This window comes from Cavia porcellus, unplaced genomic scaffold (assembly GCF_034190915.1).
Source record: "Cavia porcellus strain 051 isolate PalLab524CR breed Dunkin Hartley unplaced genomic scaffold, mCavPor4.1 scaffold_14, whole genome shotgun sequence".
In the NCBI taxonomy this organism is placed as follows: Eukaryota; Metazoa; Chordata; class Mammalia; order Rodentia; family Caviidae; genus Cavia; species Cavia porcellus.
The window spans coordinates 51,408,815-51,424,775 of NW_026947497.1; the positions used below are offsets into that span (position 1 = coordinate 51,408,815).

The following is a 15,961-nucleotide window of genomic DNA, read 5'->3' on the forward strand; positions in this document are numbered from 1 at the left end:
GTGACTGTTTTGACATTGAAAAATGCCTGTTCCCTTCTTCCTTATTCTTAAGTATATGAGATTTCAAATCATTGTTATTTGGGAGGTTTATTAATAACAGATGTGGTAAATTGTGTGTGTGTGTTTTTTTTAACCTTTTCATAGATACATGAATTTCAGGCTAGTTCTATGCCTGGCACACCCAGTGCGGCTCATTCCCTAGCATTGGGGGAATCGTGGACAATAAAAGCTCTTATCCGCCCAGATTTACACGTGCTGTGTGTTATTGAAGCTGTGTGTAGTTACAGCCACACAGCACAGCTGCAAATATTCCTTGTTTTGCAGATACGGTCTCATTCATATACTGAGGGTCACACCCAGGCCTGTAGAGAGTGATGGAGACCGGCTTTGGCTCTGCCCATCTGACTGCGAAGCCCACATTCTTCCCACTACACCCTCCTTGTGAGGATAGTTCTCATACGTGTTTATATTTGAGATCTCCTAAATAAAATGTTAAAATCTAACCGTTACGTCAGCAGACAGTGACAGTGACAGTGACAGTGTACAGTACCCATTTTCTATCCCTTCCCCAGTGAGACAGCTTTAGATAACATAGCTCTTTAAAAAACCCTCATTAGTGTTTGGTATACAGCTTTCAAATTCATTGCTAGTGATCTTTTGCCCAGAAGGAAAAATCATACATTTTTGTCTTTGCAAGCTTGTCTCTGATGAATCCCCAAGGGAAAGTACAACTCTTCGACTGTGACCACTGTCACCATATGCACAACCCTCTTTTGACTTCTTTCTTGTGTTTAAATCTGTAGACATGTAACACTGTCTCATAGTCTTTGCCTCCATTTCTGTAATGATTTCAACTCTAACGGAATCCAGTTCTTTTTATTTTGTTTTGTTTTGTCTTGTTTTTTCCTGGACCTGGGGATCAGATCCAGGGCCTTGTGCATGTAGAGCAAGAACTTTACCATTGAACCATTTCCCCAGCCCTCCAGTTATTTTCTTTTTTTGTCTTTACTGGTACCAGAGATCGAACTCATGACTGCCTGCTTTTAAGGCAGGCACTTATGCCGCTGAGCTAAATCCCCAGCCCTGTTATTTTCAAATGTAGTCTAAATAGTTTCTTATATGTCACCCATTTTAAGGGAAAGCTGTGTTCTTCCTCATGATGCAGGGCACAAGAATTCCCTGTTCCGTTGTTTTATAATGTGCCAAGGAGGCTGTGGAAGTTGGAAGGACACAGGCTCGATGTGTGAGAAGTGGGCATCGTTACAGCCTCTCTGTACCCAGAAGTCATGCTGCAGTCTCGATGCCGGAAAGCAGATGAAATGAGGAGCTCGTGTTTAGTGAATTGCAGGTTTACCAGGCATCCCTTAGGTTCCGAGCCAGTGCGTGGCCCTGACTGTCCTGCGGCCTGTGCTGGTGAGAGCCCAGCAGAGGTCAGCGCCTGCAGGGCTGGGCCAGCTCTTCACCACACTCCAAGTGGATTTGAACCTGCTTTACCTTTGGTGTAGAAGCGGCAGGATGGGAGTGATTCGTTTGCATTAGAAAAACTTCGTTTTGTTTGGCTTTTCAACCTTTATAGGGCTACAGTAGTTTTATGACTTTATTCTGCTTTGAAATACCGTCTATTTTTGAATAAAGGATGTCCTGAGAGCAGAAGGAAAGGCTTATTGTTCTACAAAGTGCTGTTTCCTGGGTAGAGCAGCATTTTCCTGTTTATGCTCAGTCTAGAGAAGCTTTTTGGGAAAAATAGTTTACATTTTAAAAAGTTCCTTAAAATGGTAATAGTTGTGTGAATTTTATTTGTCTTTGGAAGTACAGTTGGGGAGGTTAGAAATTTCTGTTTGCTTGCCAGGGTTTCTTGACAAAAAAGTAGAAGTTGAAATACTGCAGGTGACTTAGGTTTCTAGCATTTTGTTCTGTGTATCAGAGTTGTTGAAATGTAATCCTATGAGTATACTTCTCCTCTATGTAGAGGAAGCAAACAGTAGAATCCAAAGGGTTTAATCCTCCAGGCTGGGTGTTGCCTGTGTGTCGCTGTGGATGCTGTGTAACTCCTCCCAACCCCCAAATCCCAGGTGGGTATGAGGAGCGGCTGGCTTGCATCTCCTTACTCACCTGCTTCGTATCCTTGCTGGGCCACGAATGCTAGCAGATTAGGAGGACTTCAGTGCCGGCTCCTGGGCAGGGCAGAGTGGACTGCTCGGCGGTGGCCTCGCGTGCCTGGATCTCCTCCACACGATGCGGCTCTTTGCTCTTCTGCTGGAAGTCTTGCACCATCAAGAAGTCTGTACTGTGGAAATGCAGATGTGGACAGACCATTCCCGCAGAAGGCTCCAGGCTCTGGGCGCCCACGTCCATGTTCAGATGCTTCCTCTGTTTTTAGACCAGGATGAGTGCCCCAGGAGAGTGTGGAGGTGTCAGTGGCAGGAGTCAGAGAGGGCAGCACGTGCTTTTTTCCACTTTCCTCACCTCCCTCTTCCTGTGCCCCGGTGCTGTTTCCCTTCCTTGCAGTTCATTCTTGGTAAACTACTGGGCTCTTCATTGGAGACAAGCTTGCATACGCCTCCTTCCATCAGTTTTATTTTTCCACTCTTCTGTGGTTGACTCCTTGCCTTCCTCAGCATTGCAGAGCATTGCAGAGCAGAGCAGAGCATCTTCTGTCTGCCCTGTTCCTTTTTTTTGTCTTTTTCCTTTTTATCGGTACCAGGGATCAAACTCATGACTGCCTGCTTACAAGGCAGATGCTTATGCCGCTGAGCTAAATCCCCAGCCCCGTCTGCCCTATTCCTACACCCAGGTCTGTGGTGATCCCACCTTACACTTACTTCTCACTCATGTTAAGGACAGCGAGGAAAGCTTACACTTACACGGAAGATCTGTGAGGTCATCGGGTCAAGCCCGACAGTGGCACCTTCCATTTAGTAGAACTGTGTTGACTGTTCTCCTACTGCCTGCTCTTCTCGCAGTAGAACCTCTGAACCCGTTGTTTTTGTTGTGGCTTCTGAGTGGTAGGAGAAACACTGGGCTTCCTGGTCGAGTTCATTCAGCAGTTCATAGTCTCACCAGGAGCATATTTACATGATGCACAAATCAGTTATGCAGCATGGTCTGGTCGTGGCTTGCTTTGAGCGCCATATGTCTAAAAGTGCCCTCCAGGTAATCAACATTGTATGTGGGGCACATTTTACCTATGCAGCCTTTAAAACAGCCTTCTTCCTCCTTACCTTGCAGTTTATGGTTCAGGCTTGGCAACAACTTCCTGATGACTTCACTTATGTCAGTGAATTATATTGCGTTGTTCTCTGCACTTTATTAACTGGCCAACATTGTCATTTCACAAGTTCTAGTGGTACAGATGGTCTTCTGTGTGCATGCATGTATGCTTGTTTGGGTGTGTGCTATATCCCCTCTCACATGTCATCACATTGAGCCACATCCCCAGCTTTTTATTTTGAGACAGAATCTCTCTCAGTTGCCCAGTCTGGGCTTGAACTTGAAATCTTCTTGCCTCAGTCTACCAGTGTGCTGGGATTACAGCTGTGTGCCAGCTGTGATAATGTAATAATGATAATGTTAAGGTGGTGGTTATCATCCATAGGCAGACACGTTACACATTAATACCATTGTTCAGTTCGCAGATACTGTGCTGACACACACACCGGGTATGGCCCTTTTACAGCTGTGAAACTGTAGTATGACAGAGCAGTAGATGAATAAACTGCCATGTGATTGAGGAACCAACCTTTTTTCTTTGATTTTACTTGTCTTATTGTAGGAGAGAATTTTCTGTTTCAAGGCCTGTTCTCTTCTAAGACTTTAAAGCTGTTTTGTTCCTTGATTGTTTTCCAAATTATTGATCTTAACATGTTTTAGATTTCTTTCTAATGCTTTTCCGTATATAGTTTTCGGTTAGTGTGGATTTATTTGCTTGATGAATGTGAGTAGACTTATCTGTTTGCCTTGGTAAAAGCAGTGTAGACCTTGGGTAGATTTTTTTTTTTTAAACACGTTCACAGTTCATTGAAAAAAAATGTAGGATTTTAGTATTAGAATTAGAATATAAACGCCTCCTATGGTATTTAATGTTTAGACTAAAATAAAAACTTTTGGATTATTCAGAAAGGTTATTTTTTTATTTACATGTGTGTGGAGGGGGCAGTTTGAGATAGGGTCTTGCTCTATGTAGTACAGGCTGGCCTCATACTCAAGGTGATCCTCCTGTCAGCCTCTGGAGTAATGGGATTACAGGTCTGTGCCACCATGCTGTGCTTTGATCGGCAAGTATTTTTACGTACTGAAGAAAACTTTTTGGTAATTAGGGCCTTTTCATTGCCTTTGCCTTAATGCAGGCAGAACACTGTGACCGGAGTCTCACTGCTTCGAGGAAGAGGCGGCCTCGTGTGGGGACGGCACCCAGGGTTACCTGGAAGCTGGAGGGAAGGGGTTTGTCTCGGCTTCCTCACTTGCCCTGAATCGGTAGCACACCTTTTACATTTCAGCCTTTAAATAATCTTTGAGAGAGCTGCTAGGACTAATAAACACCCCAAGCGAATGAAGTACACGGCCTGCAGGGTTTGACAGGTCACCCTCCCGGTGACATTTTAAATTGTAATCCTGATAAATTTTATATAGGGCTGATTTAAAATCATAAATCTGGCCTTTTCCTTAGCATATCATAATATTTTAAAAACTATAATAAAAATTTAGACTGCAAATCTTAAAAAAGTTAATTCTTTACCTCGTTCCACGGATTATTATCATCCTCACCCTTAGTATTGAAATTTAGTTGCCCATAGAGTTGCCACTGTTCTTAAATGTTTTTCTAAGGCTGCAGAGACTTTTTCTTCTTTAAAAAGAACTCAATTTAGCCCAGGAAATGTGTGTGACTCATGTGCTGAAAGAACAAAACAGTGTTTAAAAATGAACAGACCTGAGCAAGTGGAGAATGGCAGTGTTTGCCAGGGTGGTAAAGATGTGGGGTTGTGGTGACTGTGTAGAGGAGCCCAATGGCTGGTCTCCCTAAAAAGGTACGTCGTGTGGCGCATGAACAACCACTTAATGCGGTTACCTATAAAGGAGATTTACTTAACCAGTATTTAAAAACCTTTGTTTTAGATTTTGACTGAGATTTAGAGGGAAGAGTAAATGCTCATTTAAATTCTCATTACTCATTAAATTCTCATGTATAATCATAGGTATTGGAGTCTTAAAATACTAATTCCTTGCTAGATACTAATTGCTTGTCATATGTGAATATGCACAGGACTTTGCATTTTTACCTACTAATAACTTTCATGAATAATTTTGAATCTTTTCCATGCATTTTGGTATGATCTAGAAAAACAAAACATGTTTCCTTTTTTTAAAGAGAAAAGTTTTAAATTTAACTTTCTAAATATATAAGATTTCATTTTGGTAAGACTTGAAAAAATTGATTTCATACTCAATTCTTTTAAGTGTAGTCATGAAATAACATGCATTAATTTTGTTAAGAAAGAATTAGATTAATCATGGTATTGGCACATATCTATGTTTTGGAATTAAAGCATTTGCTATTTTGATATAAGTGGCAAATGATGATAAAGAGTAATGTATGAAGTATTTTCATAAGTTTGTCCATGTAGTTTTTTAAAAGAATGGTATTTATTTGTCTCTGACTGCATTCTGTTCCTTCACATTATGAATTCTGATATTATTTCAGTTTATATTAGCTGCGTCTTTATGACTGTAATTTAAAAAAAATTTGTCCATTTATTATCTCAAAAAGTTTGTGCTCATCCCTAATTCAGTTGTGATTTGTAGAAGTCAGCTTTTCTTGCAATATGTACTTTTAATGTATGAGAAAACATGTATTAAAAAAAAACTATCTACAATACAATTCTTAATTTACTTTAGAAATTTTTTTTCCCCTGACAATGTTAGTAATGTCTATTCTTTTCTTTGAAACAGGACCTGGAAATAGTATATTCCTATTTGCATGGCATGGAAGCCTTGTCCAACTTGAGAGAGCATCAGCTTCGGTATGTCACTTTAATTTAACGGTGGGATGCTGAGATTTCTTTATTCACTTTATTATCCTTGAGAGGGCTTAACGAAAACGTACTTATAAAACTGCTTTCTCTAGCTCTGTAAGTTTAAAAAGTTGAACTCAGTTGTTCTCACACACTTGTCCACGTTTGTCTTACGGTAATATCCTTTGACCTTCTTGCAGGGCTTTCTCCCCTTGACAGAAAGTCATAAATCCCGCATTAATGAACACACCCATTGTTTACCTTCTTGGCAAACACAAATATACCATTAGTGCTGAGACACATTAGCAACCAGGAGGTTTCTCACTACACAGAGGTGATTCGGTTGATTATTTTAGTGTGCTTTAGGTGTCCGTGTAGCCTTTACTGCCGTATTGAGTGGCCTGCCTTTCTCTGAAAAACACGTTAATCCTGGACTTGTTTCAGTGGGCTCCACTCATGTAAAACTTTTATCACCTATCTGTGCTTTGTAATAGAGAATAGCAGGATTGGCTGTGATAGAAAACATGAAGGACTCTGGCCGGGTCACGTATTAGCACCCCTGAGGGCAGAGTGAAGGTTTTCTCCACCTGGGGCCGGTTGGGTGCCAGAGTCTTTTCATTATGAAAGGAATGTTTTTCCTGTGCTATGTACTTCTCCTGTACTCTTTAAACACTAATTAATTTTTGAACGTGTCAGTTTCACATTTTATTGTTAATTGAAAAAAGTATCAGGAGGATTGAGTGCTTCTAAAATTAAATTTTAAATGAAAATAATTTAAATTAAAGTAGATTGCAGATTAAGTGTTTAAAAATTCAGTCAAGCTTTATTAGAAAGGGCAAAACCTTTGAGATTTTAGAAAATGGCTCAAATTAAAGTGAATAATTTTTTCATTTTATGATAACTTTTTCTAAGATTTAGTACTTTGTTTAATCAGATGCGGCTAGTCTTCAAATGCAAATGCAATTAGCTCTATGCAGAGGTTATACCTCCATTGTGTACTGTGTATGAAACCATACACTAGGATAATTGAGATATGTTGAGTGTATGTTTAATATGTGTGGGCGTAAAATTTACATGTTAAGGGTTCCATGCCGTAAAGGACTTTTAATACTTTAAATACTTTTCAAAATTTCCAAAATTACAAAAATAGAAAAAGGAAATACAGTGAAGATCAACCAGCTTCAGAATTATCAACTTTTTTTTTTTGCCATTTCAAAGGTAATTTTTGTTTAGAAACAACTGATCAATTCAAGGGTGTAGTAGTCTATTTAAGTCTTGGAAAGTCTGTTTTGGAGGTTGACAGATTTGCTTGCTGGTGTGGAGTTACAGGGAGAGGTCTTCCAGAGGTTTATCTCATTCAGCCTGTGCTGAAAAGTCATATTTATGGACACATCAACTTAAACTTTTGGTTTTCTAATAAGATCAGGATGCCAAGTTAATTATAACAGAAGTGGAGGTACAGTTCAGCCTACTGCCTTCGGTAAACCGTTTTATAATACATACTTCCATTTCTGGAAAATAGACATACTCTTTTACATTATTTTCTTTGAATTTTATGAATAAATTTTACCCAGAATTAGTAGGAAACAGTCAGTTAAGATTTTCTTATAATACAGTGTTCCAGTGTTGGGAATCCAGCACTTTCAGTCAGGATTATAACTCACTGTGTGGGTGTCGCCTGCCCTACAGAGCCCCTGGCTTCTAGGTGTGGTAAGGCAGAGCTCCTCCTGGTGAGCTGCCCTGGAGATCACACCCTCCACCTCCACAGCCTGAAGCTTGAAAGCTTCTCTTGCTTCTCTTGTTTCCCTGCACAGTTTGAAGGATCCTTATGCAATAGGAGCAGTGTATTTGACAAGTAGGAAGAGTGCTACAGTTAGTGGGCAGAGACCAAGGCTGTTATATGTAACATATATATATATATATATATATATATATATATATATATATATGTTATATATTGCTCGAGGCTTTTTAGTGGGTTTTGTTTGTTTGTTTGGTTTTGCATTAGGACTGAACCAAGGGCCTTTTAATATTCCAGGCAAGCTCTCTACCACTGAGCTACATCCTCATGAGGCGATATTTTGTATTGAAAAGCAGACCCTGCTGAAAATACCTATTTTGGTTGTCATTCTAGATGAATGTCATTGATTTGTAGGCACCCTTGATCATTTTACTGTAGGAATTCAGGGAAGGTTAATATCCTTTTGTTAAACATTTGCTGGTAATGTTTAATGACAAATACTTTTTGGTATTATTTAAGACATTGTCATAGGAGACAGTTTATCATGACTTTCTGAGAATGTTGTTGGTTTCTTGTATAGAACCTTTTGTGTTTATTGGTTGCTTGCTTACCAAGTGCTGGATGCTGAAGGAGAATTGTGTAGACACAGTGTTGACATAAGTTGGACCCTGCCCTCCCTGTGCTTGTGCTGCTAGAGGGACAGTCAGGACTTACAGAAATGGGCGTTTTATTCAGACATCATGGCAGGGTGTGTTAAGAACAAGTGCTGGGCTGCTCTAACCTTGGAGCAGATCTGGTGACATTTGAGATGGAGCAGCCGTGCAGAAATTTGTGCAGTGTAGAGGTGTCCCAGTTGCTCTGTCCTGAGAACAGGGTTTGTCTGTGCTGGGAGAGGGGTGGTAAGGAAGTAAGTGTAGTGTGGTCAGTGCAGCAAGTAAGGTAAGACCTGTATTCAAGGATCAAGGAGTTTGGATTGTCTATGAGTTGTGGCAGTTAGGGACCAAGGTGTGAGATGATATGATTTCAAGTTTGGAAAAATCTCTCTGGAAGCCAAGTGGAGAATGGACAACAGTTGTGCAAAAGTGGAAGTATAAATCCACACCAGGGGTCCTATAATGACCATGTAATGATGACTCATGCAGGTCTTAGCAGGAGAGATGGGTCTAAGATGTTTTCTCATTGCTGGGACAGAATATCTGATGCTCACAAGTCAGAAGAGTAGAGGTTTATCCTGGCTCATGGTTTGTAGAAGTTTCAGTCTTTAGTTGGCTATCCAAGCCAGGTGGCATGGCAGAGGGCTGGCAGAGGAGAAGCAGGTCCCTGAATAGCTGTCAAGAAGGAAGGATTCCTATATGCCCCTTCTAGGCTATGCCCATAGTGACCACCTCTTCCGCCAGGCTTCATCCAGTTACAAACCCACCAGTGGACCAGTGCAGTGTCAGCCATGGTCCAGCTGTCTTGCCAGAATTCCATTCTGAGCCCATGAGACTTTGGGGCCTTGACAGTGGTGAATCTGATTAGTTCTGGGGGAAGAACTTTGGAAAAAGGTGCTGGCAGAAAGATGGATGTGAAAAAGACACAGGACACAAGGCTGATGGACACATGATACATGACACATGACTGCAGGATAGCTTGAGCACTCGGGTGCTGACTTGGGGAAAGCAGATTTTGGGCAAGAAATTCAAGTTTTGCTTTGGACAGTGGAGATGTGGGGTGGCTGTTAGTTGTGCAGAGTTTACTTGGCTACATCTTGATGAGAGCTTAGGTCTGGGGCATTGCTTTGGGTGTCATCAGTTTGTGAATTCAGTGTGACGTAGTAAACTGAGTGAGACTGTGGATGAAGAGGAAGGTAGGGGCAGGCTTCTGGAGCAATACCAGCAGGTTGGTAGACGGCTGGAACGGGGAAGTGGGAGGAGACAGAAAGTGTGACTGGTGAGTAAAGTAGAGACCAGCAGACCCAGGCGGGAGCCTAGCAAAGGAGTGTTCTTGGGGGAGAAGGCTCATAAATGCAGTAGGGATCAGACCACGAGGAGGATGCTGATGGCCTTTGGAGCATTTCATGGCTCAAATGATAGGAGAAGCTGTGGGAGCTGAGATGGAGCGTGTAGACAGCTTATCTAAAAAGAGATTCTCTGGGAGCGAGGGAGGCTGGGGTGCTAAGCTACATGTCTTCCTTGGTGAAGCCGCTCAGTGGAGAGGGAGGGCAGCCTGCAGGGGACAGGCAGGGGAAGGAGCAGGGACCCTTACCGTTGTGACTGTCCCCCTTTTCTGTGAAGACCTGGATTCACTTGTTGAAGAAATCTGTTCAATGCTGTCTACCCATGACTTGCCTCTGCCTCCCGGAATGGGAGCTTTGGCAGACCCGTTTTGAGAAAGGTTGAATATGGAGACCTCAGGAGTAGTACCCAGGAGCAGCCCTGGTGTGGTGCCTTAGGGTGGCCCCAGGTGCTTAGGACAGGAAGGAGGCAGCAAGGGCCCGGATTGCACAGCACACTGCCCACCCGGAGCTCCCTGGGATGAAGGTGGCCCTGCTACTCAGGACGTGGGTCTCCCGGATTCAGGTGGGGAGGAGGGGCTCGCAAGGCAGTCAGGACCCCAATGACTTTGTCCAAGCTGGAATGTGCTTGACTTGTCCTTGCCAGCCACTACAGTGGCCAGCGTGCTGTGCCTGAGTGCCTCTCGGGGAGCAGTGATTCTGAGTGGCTTCGTTTGTGTGGGTAATCGTGACTTGTGCAGTATGATGCTGTTTTTGATACAATTTTGAATATTTGAATATTATTCAGGGTTTCATAATTTCACAGTTTTTTCCTTCTGGATGAATCAGCTGCAGTAACAAATCCGAGGCTTGCATTTAGTCATTGTCATAAAAATACTCAGTTAGTAAAAGTGTGCTTTTGTCTAAAACTCCTCACTGGTAAGTATTGCTAATACTGAGCTGTGAATAGTGTTATCACTTTTTAAATTAATAAGTTTTTCTTTCCAGCTTTAAGGTTCCCTCTCATTTTCTTTTTACCATAGGGAACGTTAATTTAGTCACATGCTGTTATCAAAGTATAAAATTCATACTGCCAAATAGGATGACAAAGCTGACATCTTACTAGATGTTTCCTTTTTAGTGTATTTTTGCATTTTAATTTTGTTAACACAGGTATGAATAATATGTATATCTTTAGGCTAAACACGTGATTGTAATGCGCTGTTTAAATAGTCTTAACTTTTAAGACTACATGACTTAACTTTTTAAAGTCTTTTTTACTCAGCTGCTTAACTCATTTCTTTCTCTGTTTTGCAGATTAATGTGTGAAACTGTGAGATATGAAAGACATGAAGCAAACGAAGTTTTATACTAGTAGGTGTTTCTTTTCTGTTTGTACAATGTATAATGCAGTGACTAAATTTCCTTAAAGTATCAAACAAGTATTAGCAACGGTTGGCTAAGTCAGCATTACTTTGTTTTTGTGTTAATTTACTCTTCTTGGTTTGGACATGTGAATCATTTTAGCTGTTTCCTGTTGTAAAATAGGAGTGTTCAGTCCTTCCTTGATAAGTTCACATTATCTTTATCCGTTAAGTGTGGGTTAGAGATACTGTTGCATATTGGGAGTATTTGTCATTTTATCATCAGGAAATATGAAATACTACATAATGTTTCCAGCAGGATGAACATCCACGCTTGATGAGGTGTGGACATAGGGTGTGTAAGTGGTATATTGTCGTCAGTAGTGCTTTCAAAAATAGGAAGACAAACTGCCCATATCTCTTTGGGTATAGTTTCTTTTTTAAAATTGTACTCACATTCCTTTAAGATAAATAAAATTCATAAAAAGTGACAGCTGAGTTTTTAAGAGTGTGATGAACACATGGACAGACGATGTAAAATTCATAAACCAACTTACTGAATGTGCTGTGTGTGTCATTACCTCTTCTGTGGATTTTGCTTCCTGTTCAAAGCATTTCCTACATAACTGCTCCCTTCCAGGCCTGTTCCAGGGAATGTGTATTGAATAAATGAAATATATCTTCTACCCCTAAGAGTCCACCATCTATTGAGAGAGGTAGAAACAGAAAAAAGGAAAATGACATCAGCCACTAGCAAGCTAAAGTACCTGCGGGAACATAGATTTGCACAGAGGGTGGAAATGTAGGGTGAGGGAAAGATGCGCCTTCCAAACTAGACGTGAGAAGTGCACTCAGTCGTCCAGAGAGAGATGTTCTTTCTCAGAAAACACAGGATGTACAGAGAAACCCCTGTGGAAGAGGTCTGGTGTGGCCTTTTTTTTTGGTATCAGGAATTGAACTCAGGACCTCGCGCTTGCCTGGCAGGCGCTGTGCCACCTGGCTGCGTCCCTGGCTTGGCTGTGTCCCTGGCTTGGCTGCACATTTTGAACACACTAACCAGTTTTGTGTGATGGATTTGCATGTATTCAGAGACTTGTATTTACATCTTTGTGCGTGTTTAAAATTTGTTTAAAATTTTTTCAGGCAGCTACAAATGAGTTTTTTCCCTTCCAAATTGTTACTCAACTCCTTGTGGAAAACTAATGTTGTAGAGACTGACTAGGTCTCTGCTTGTGCTCATCATCCAGCTCCTGGCCAGTTACGTTGTATCTTCTGTCCCTCTCCTAGCTACAAGTGGATTATTTAGAACCTAGTCTCAGAAATCATAGCCAGTCGTAGATCTTTGAAAGAAATAAGGTCTTGGTAAATTTCTTGCTCATCCTTGCCTTGAACTGAGATCCTCCTGCCTCAGCCTTTCAAAGTAACTGGAGCTATAGGCATATTCCACTGCATCCAGCTAAAATAACTTCCTTTTAGGATCATTAGAAACTGTCGGTAGAATGGATGTACAGATGTGATGTGTAGACGTCTGGGATGCCTATTCCTGATGTTCACTGACACAGTCTCAGCACTAACTCTCCATGGCTCACCCTGCCCATGGAGATGGGGTTCCGGCAGTGTTCATGCTGGCACGGGGCAGACACTTAGCTGAGCACCTCTGTGTTCTGCGCTGTGTACTCCTTGGGTGTCTCCGAGGAAGCCAGTAACTCTCACCCAGCTTTATGCCAGAAGGAGCTGGGGCTGCCCTAGGCCCCGGCTGGAGCAGGAGCAGTGTATGCACCTGTGGCTGTCACCTGGGTGCGGGGAGGCTGAGCCTTGTCATGTGCCAGGGGTCCAAAACAGACGAGGTTTGTGTGCATGACCAGTGCAGTGCCTTCCTGCCCTTGTCCCACGTGGGCTGGCAGCAGCAGCCAGACCCCCCACTGCTCTGTCCACATCCTTGGGTTCCCAGCAGTCTGTTCATTACTGTCCACTAGTGTGTTAACTGGAGATGGATTACTGTTTCTGTAAAGCTGTGCTTTTCTTTTTTTAAACCTCAGTTTAGACAGCAGCTGTCAGCTGAGCTGGTAAAGGAAGGCTGGCCTAATCCTAAATGCAGTGCTCTGGGCTTGGTAGCCTGATGTGATGGTAACGGCTCTCGTGTCACACTAGATCGAGTTAGGTCAGCGCGCTGGTGAGCAATGAGAAGCCTGTGACAGTTCGTGAAACCTGATTTCGTAAGACCACCATCAGAGACTAACAATAGAGTGATGTAGTCAGATTGCCGGTATCAGGCCAATCTTGGAATGCAGTGTGATAGGATTATTTTCTTATGTGGTCCTTGAACAGGCACACTTCTGCTTTTACCAGTTGTATAAGTGCAGTTTTGACAATGAAAGAAGCCTGTGTGTGTGGTATGCATAAATCTGTGATTCGTAATCAGCATAGCACCCGCCTTTGGGCACCTGCTGCTACCCTGCAGGAAAGGTCTTGTTTGTTCTTGTCCTCCATGGAGCTTCATTTGTGGAACAGAGTGGTCAGAGTATCTACTAGAGGCTGTCAGACTGTGGCTTTATGACCAGGAGCTGAATAGTCTTTTCCTTACTGTGTTTGTGTGCAGCGACTTGAGTCAGGGCTGTAATGATTGCACTAGGTAAGCGAGGTGCTCACTGATTACCCTCTGCACCCATTTTCTCATCTGAAAAATAGAAGCAGCAGTGGCTCCCACCCTTCAGGGCTGGTGTGGGGCAAGGGGCAGAGGCTACGACTGCCCTGAGTGGGGCACGAGCAGCTCAGTGCGCACCTGTTGTCCTCAGATTGTTTTGAGAACTTGCAGTTTTTTTTTTTTTTAAGCTGCTTTAAACTTTTTTTAGTGCATCTCTGACTCCCATAGGACTCTTGTTTTAATGCAGGGTAACAAGATGACAAGAACTGACAAGAATGTCATTTTATATTGTACTGAGATTGGGGAGAGATTGTAATTTTGATAAAATGCATTTTCAGAATGTGCAATTCATCATTTAGAAGTGAGTTGTATTTGTTTGCATTAAAAAGTTAGAAAAGATTGGTTGAACCTTGTGGAAAAGACTGTCTGGTAATTTCGCCTTTCCTTCATTTGTTAGGTAATACATGTTTGATATTTTGCTGTCTTGCGGAAAACTAAGTGTAAGTTTCTAAACTGAGGGCCCTTAATTTAGAATTGCTTAAACAATTTAATCTGAAATGAGATATACATGAGTGTGGGGAAACCAATTAAATAATAGTGAAGACAGGTGGCGATATGCTGTCACTGAGTAGGGTGTCCAGTGGTGCTATGTTCGTAGACACTCTAACCTCCTCTGCAGCGGCCATCTTCCTGCTGTGTTTCAGTGTAGACAAAGTGCTCGGCACCTTTAGGACAGACACTCAGCTTCTGAGAGTGCACCTGTGCATACATACAGACCCATACACACACAGACACACACCCCCTGCACTGCATATGTGCACCTCAGCACCCCAGTCCCTTTTACATGCACACACCCTGCACTGCACATATGTGTACCTCCACACACTGTATGACATACGTGTGTACCTCAGTGCCTGTGGTCATTTTACACACACACACACACACACACACACACACACGCACTCGCACTCTTTCACACCCACATCCATTCTGCCCCACTTGAGGCTGCTGGGGTGCAGCATGCGTGGTGCAGTGGCTCTGTGCATCGCATCCTGTCCCTATCCCTGTAGAAAGCTGTGCCCGCCACACAGTGCCTGCCTGCATGGCCATTTCCTTTCCTTTTCTTCTTGGAGACATAGCAGAGCGTCTGTGCTGTTTCACATCTCAGTCCTATTTATGCTGTTACACATCCAGCAACTTACACTCTCGTCTGCTTTCTGTTTCTTGTAAAACACTTCATCTTTCCTTTCTTAGCCGGGAAGGTGTGACCAGTGCTTTCAGATTTTTCCCTGTTGTCATTATGCTTGTGGGTGTCTAGCGAGGACTCGGTGAAGCAGGTTCACGTTACTTGAGAAAATGATGGCTTTAAAGAGTTGTTTTTGCGCTGGATTGTTGGACATAGCATTCAACACCGCAGCCTGACTGTCTTGTATCCTGTTGGTATGAAAATTAGTGTGCATGTGGACACACACTGATACCCTCACACATATGAACTTCAAGAATTGCTTTATATGTGCATGGTGATATCCCAGGTCTTTGTGACAATACTATTTCTCTAATTGCTCTTAGTTTTTAAATGAAAATATTTTATGGTGTGCAGATGCATATTTAAAGTAAACATTAAAAATGTAATAGGCCCAATGTGGTGGCACACACCTGTAGTCACAGCTCCTCTGGAGGCGGAGACCAGGAGGAGGAGAGCAGGTTTGCGTCTTGCCTGGGGTGTTGGGGGAATGGTTTCAGAAGGGAAGGAAGCAGGGCTTCAGTTGCAGCCCAGGGCCAGAGGCCTTGCCTCACCTGGCTCCCACATGTCACCTGCCCTGGAGTTGGCAGCCTGACCCCTCCGGGGGTCAGGGCTGACTCTGCCTACGCAGAGTAGCACCACGGTCAGTCTGCGCTCTGTCGTTGGTTCCTAAGGGTTCGATTTCAGAAGAAGGTGCTCCTTTGGCCTGTGGGTAAGTCTATTAGTATAGTCCAGCTTCCTGATAAAACGGTCACTTCCTCACTGTAGGTGTTAGAGTCTTTGTGTGAGTTTTGACAAGAGTGTGGAATGCATGGAAACTCTGGTTCCTGTGCAGTGGAGGCATATGGCTGCTCTGTGCTTTGCTCTGAGAGGGGGCTGGTGTGCTGCGGATTGATTGGTTTCTAGAAGAGACTCTCGGAGGGTGGAATTTCAGTGCTTTAGCCTCAGAGGCAAATTTATAAGTTAAATTTATGACCTTTCCACAA

The 15,961-nt window shown here is 42.7% G+C and overlaps 1 protein-coding gene across 6 annotated transcripts in view; it reads left to right on the forward strand.

The window, feature by feature from the left end:
- Rapgef2 (Rap guanine nucleotide exchange factor 2) overlaps positions 1 to 15,961 on the forward strand; it is a 224,964-nt gene that overhangs the window by 71,282 nt on the left and 137,721 nt on the right. For all 6 annotated transcript variants that reach the window (XM_063260907.1, XM_063260909.1, XM_063260911.1 and 3 more), the window contains exons 2-3: positions 5,947 to 6,017; positions 11,042 to 11,098. In XM_063260907.1, coding sequence (XP_063116977.1) covers positions 5,947 to 6,017; positions 11,042 to 11,098 — 128 coding nt within the window. The remainder of the gene's footprint in view (positions 1 to 5,946; positions 6,018 to 11,041; positions 11,099 to 15,961) is intronic.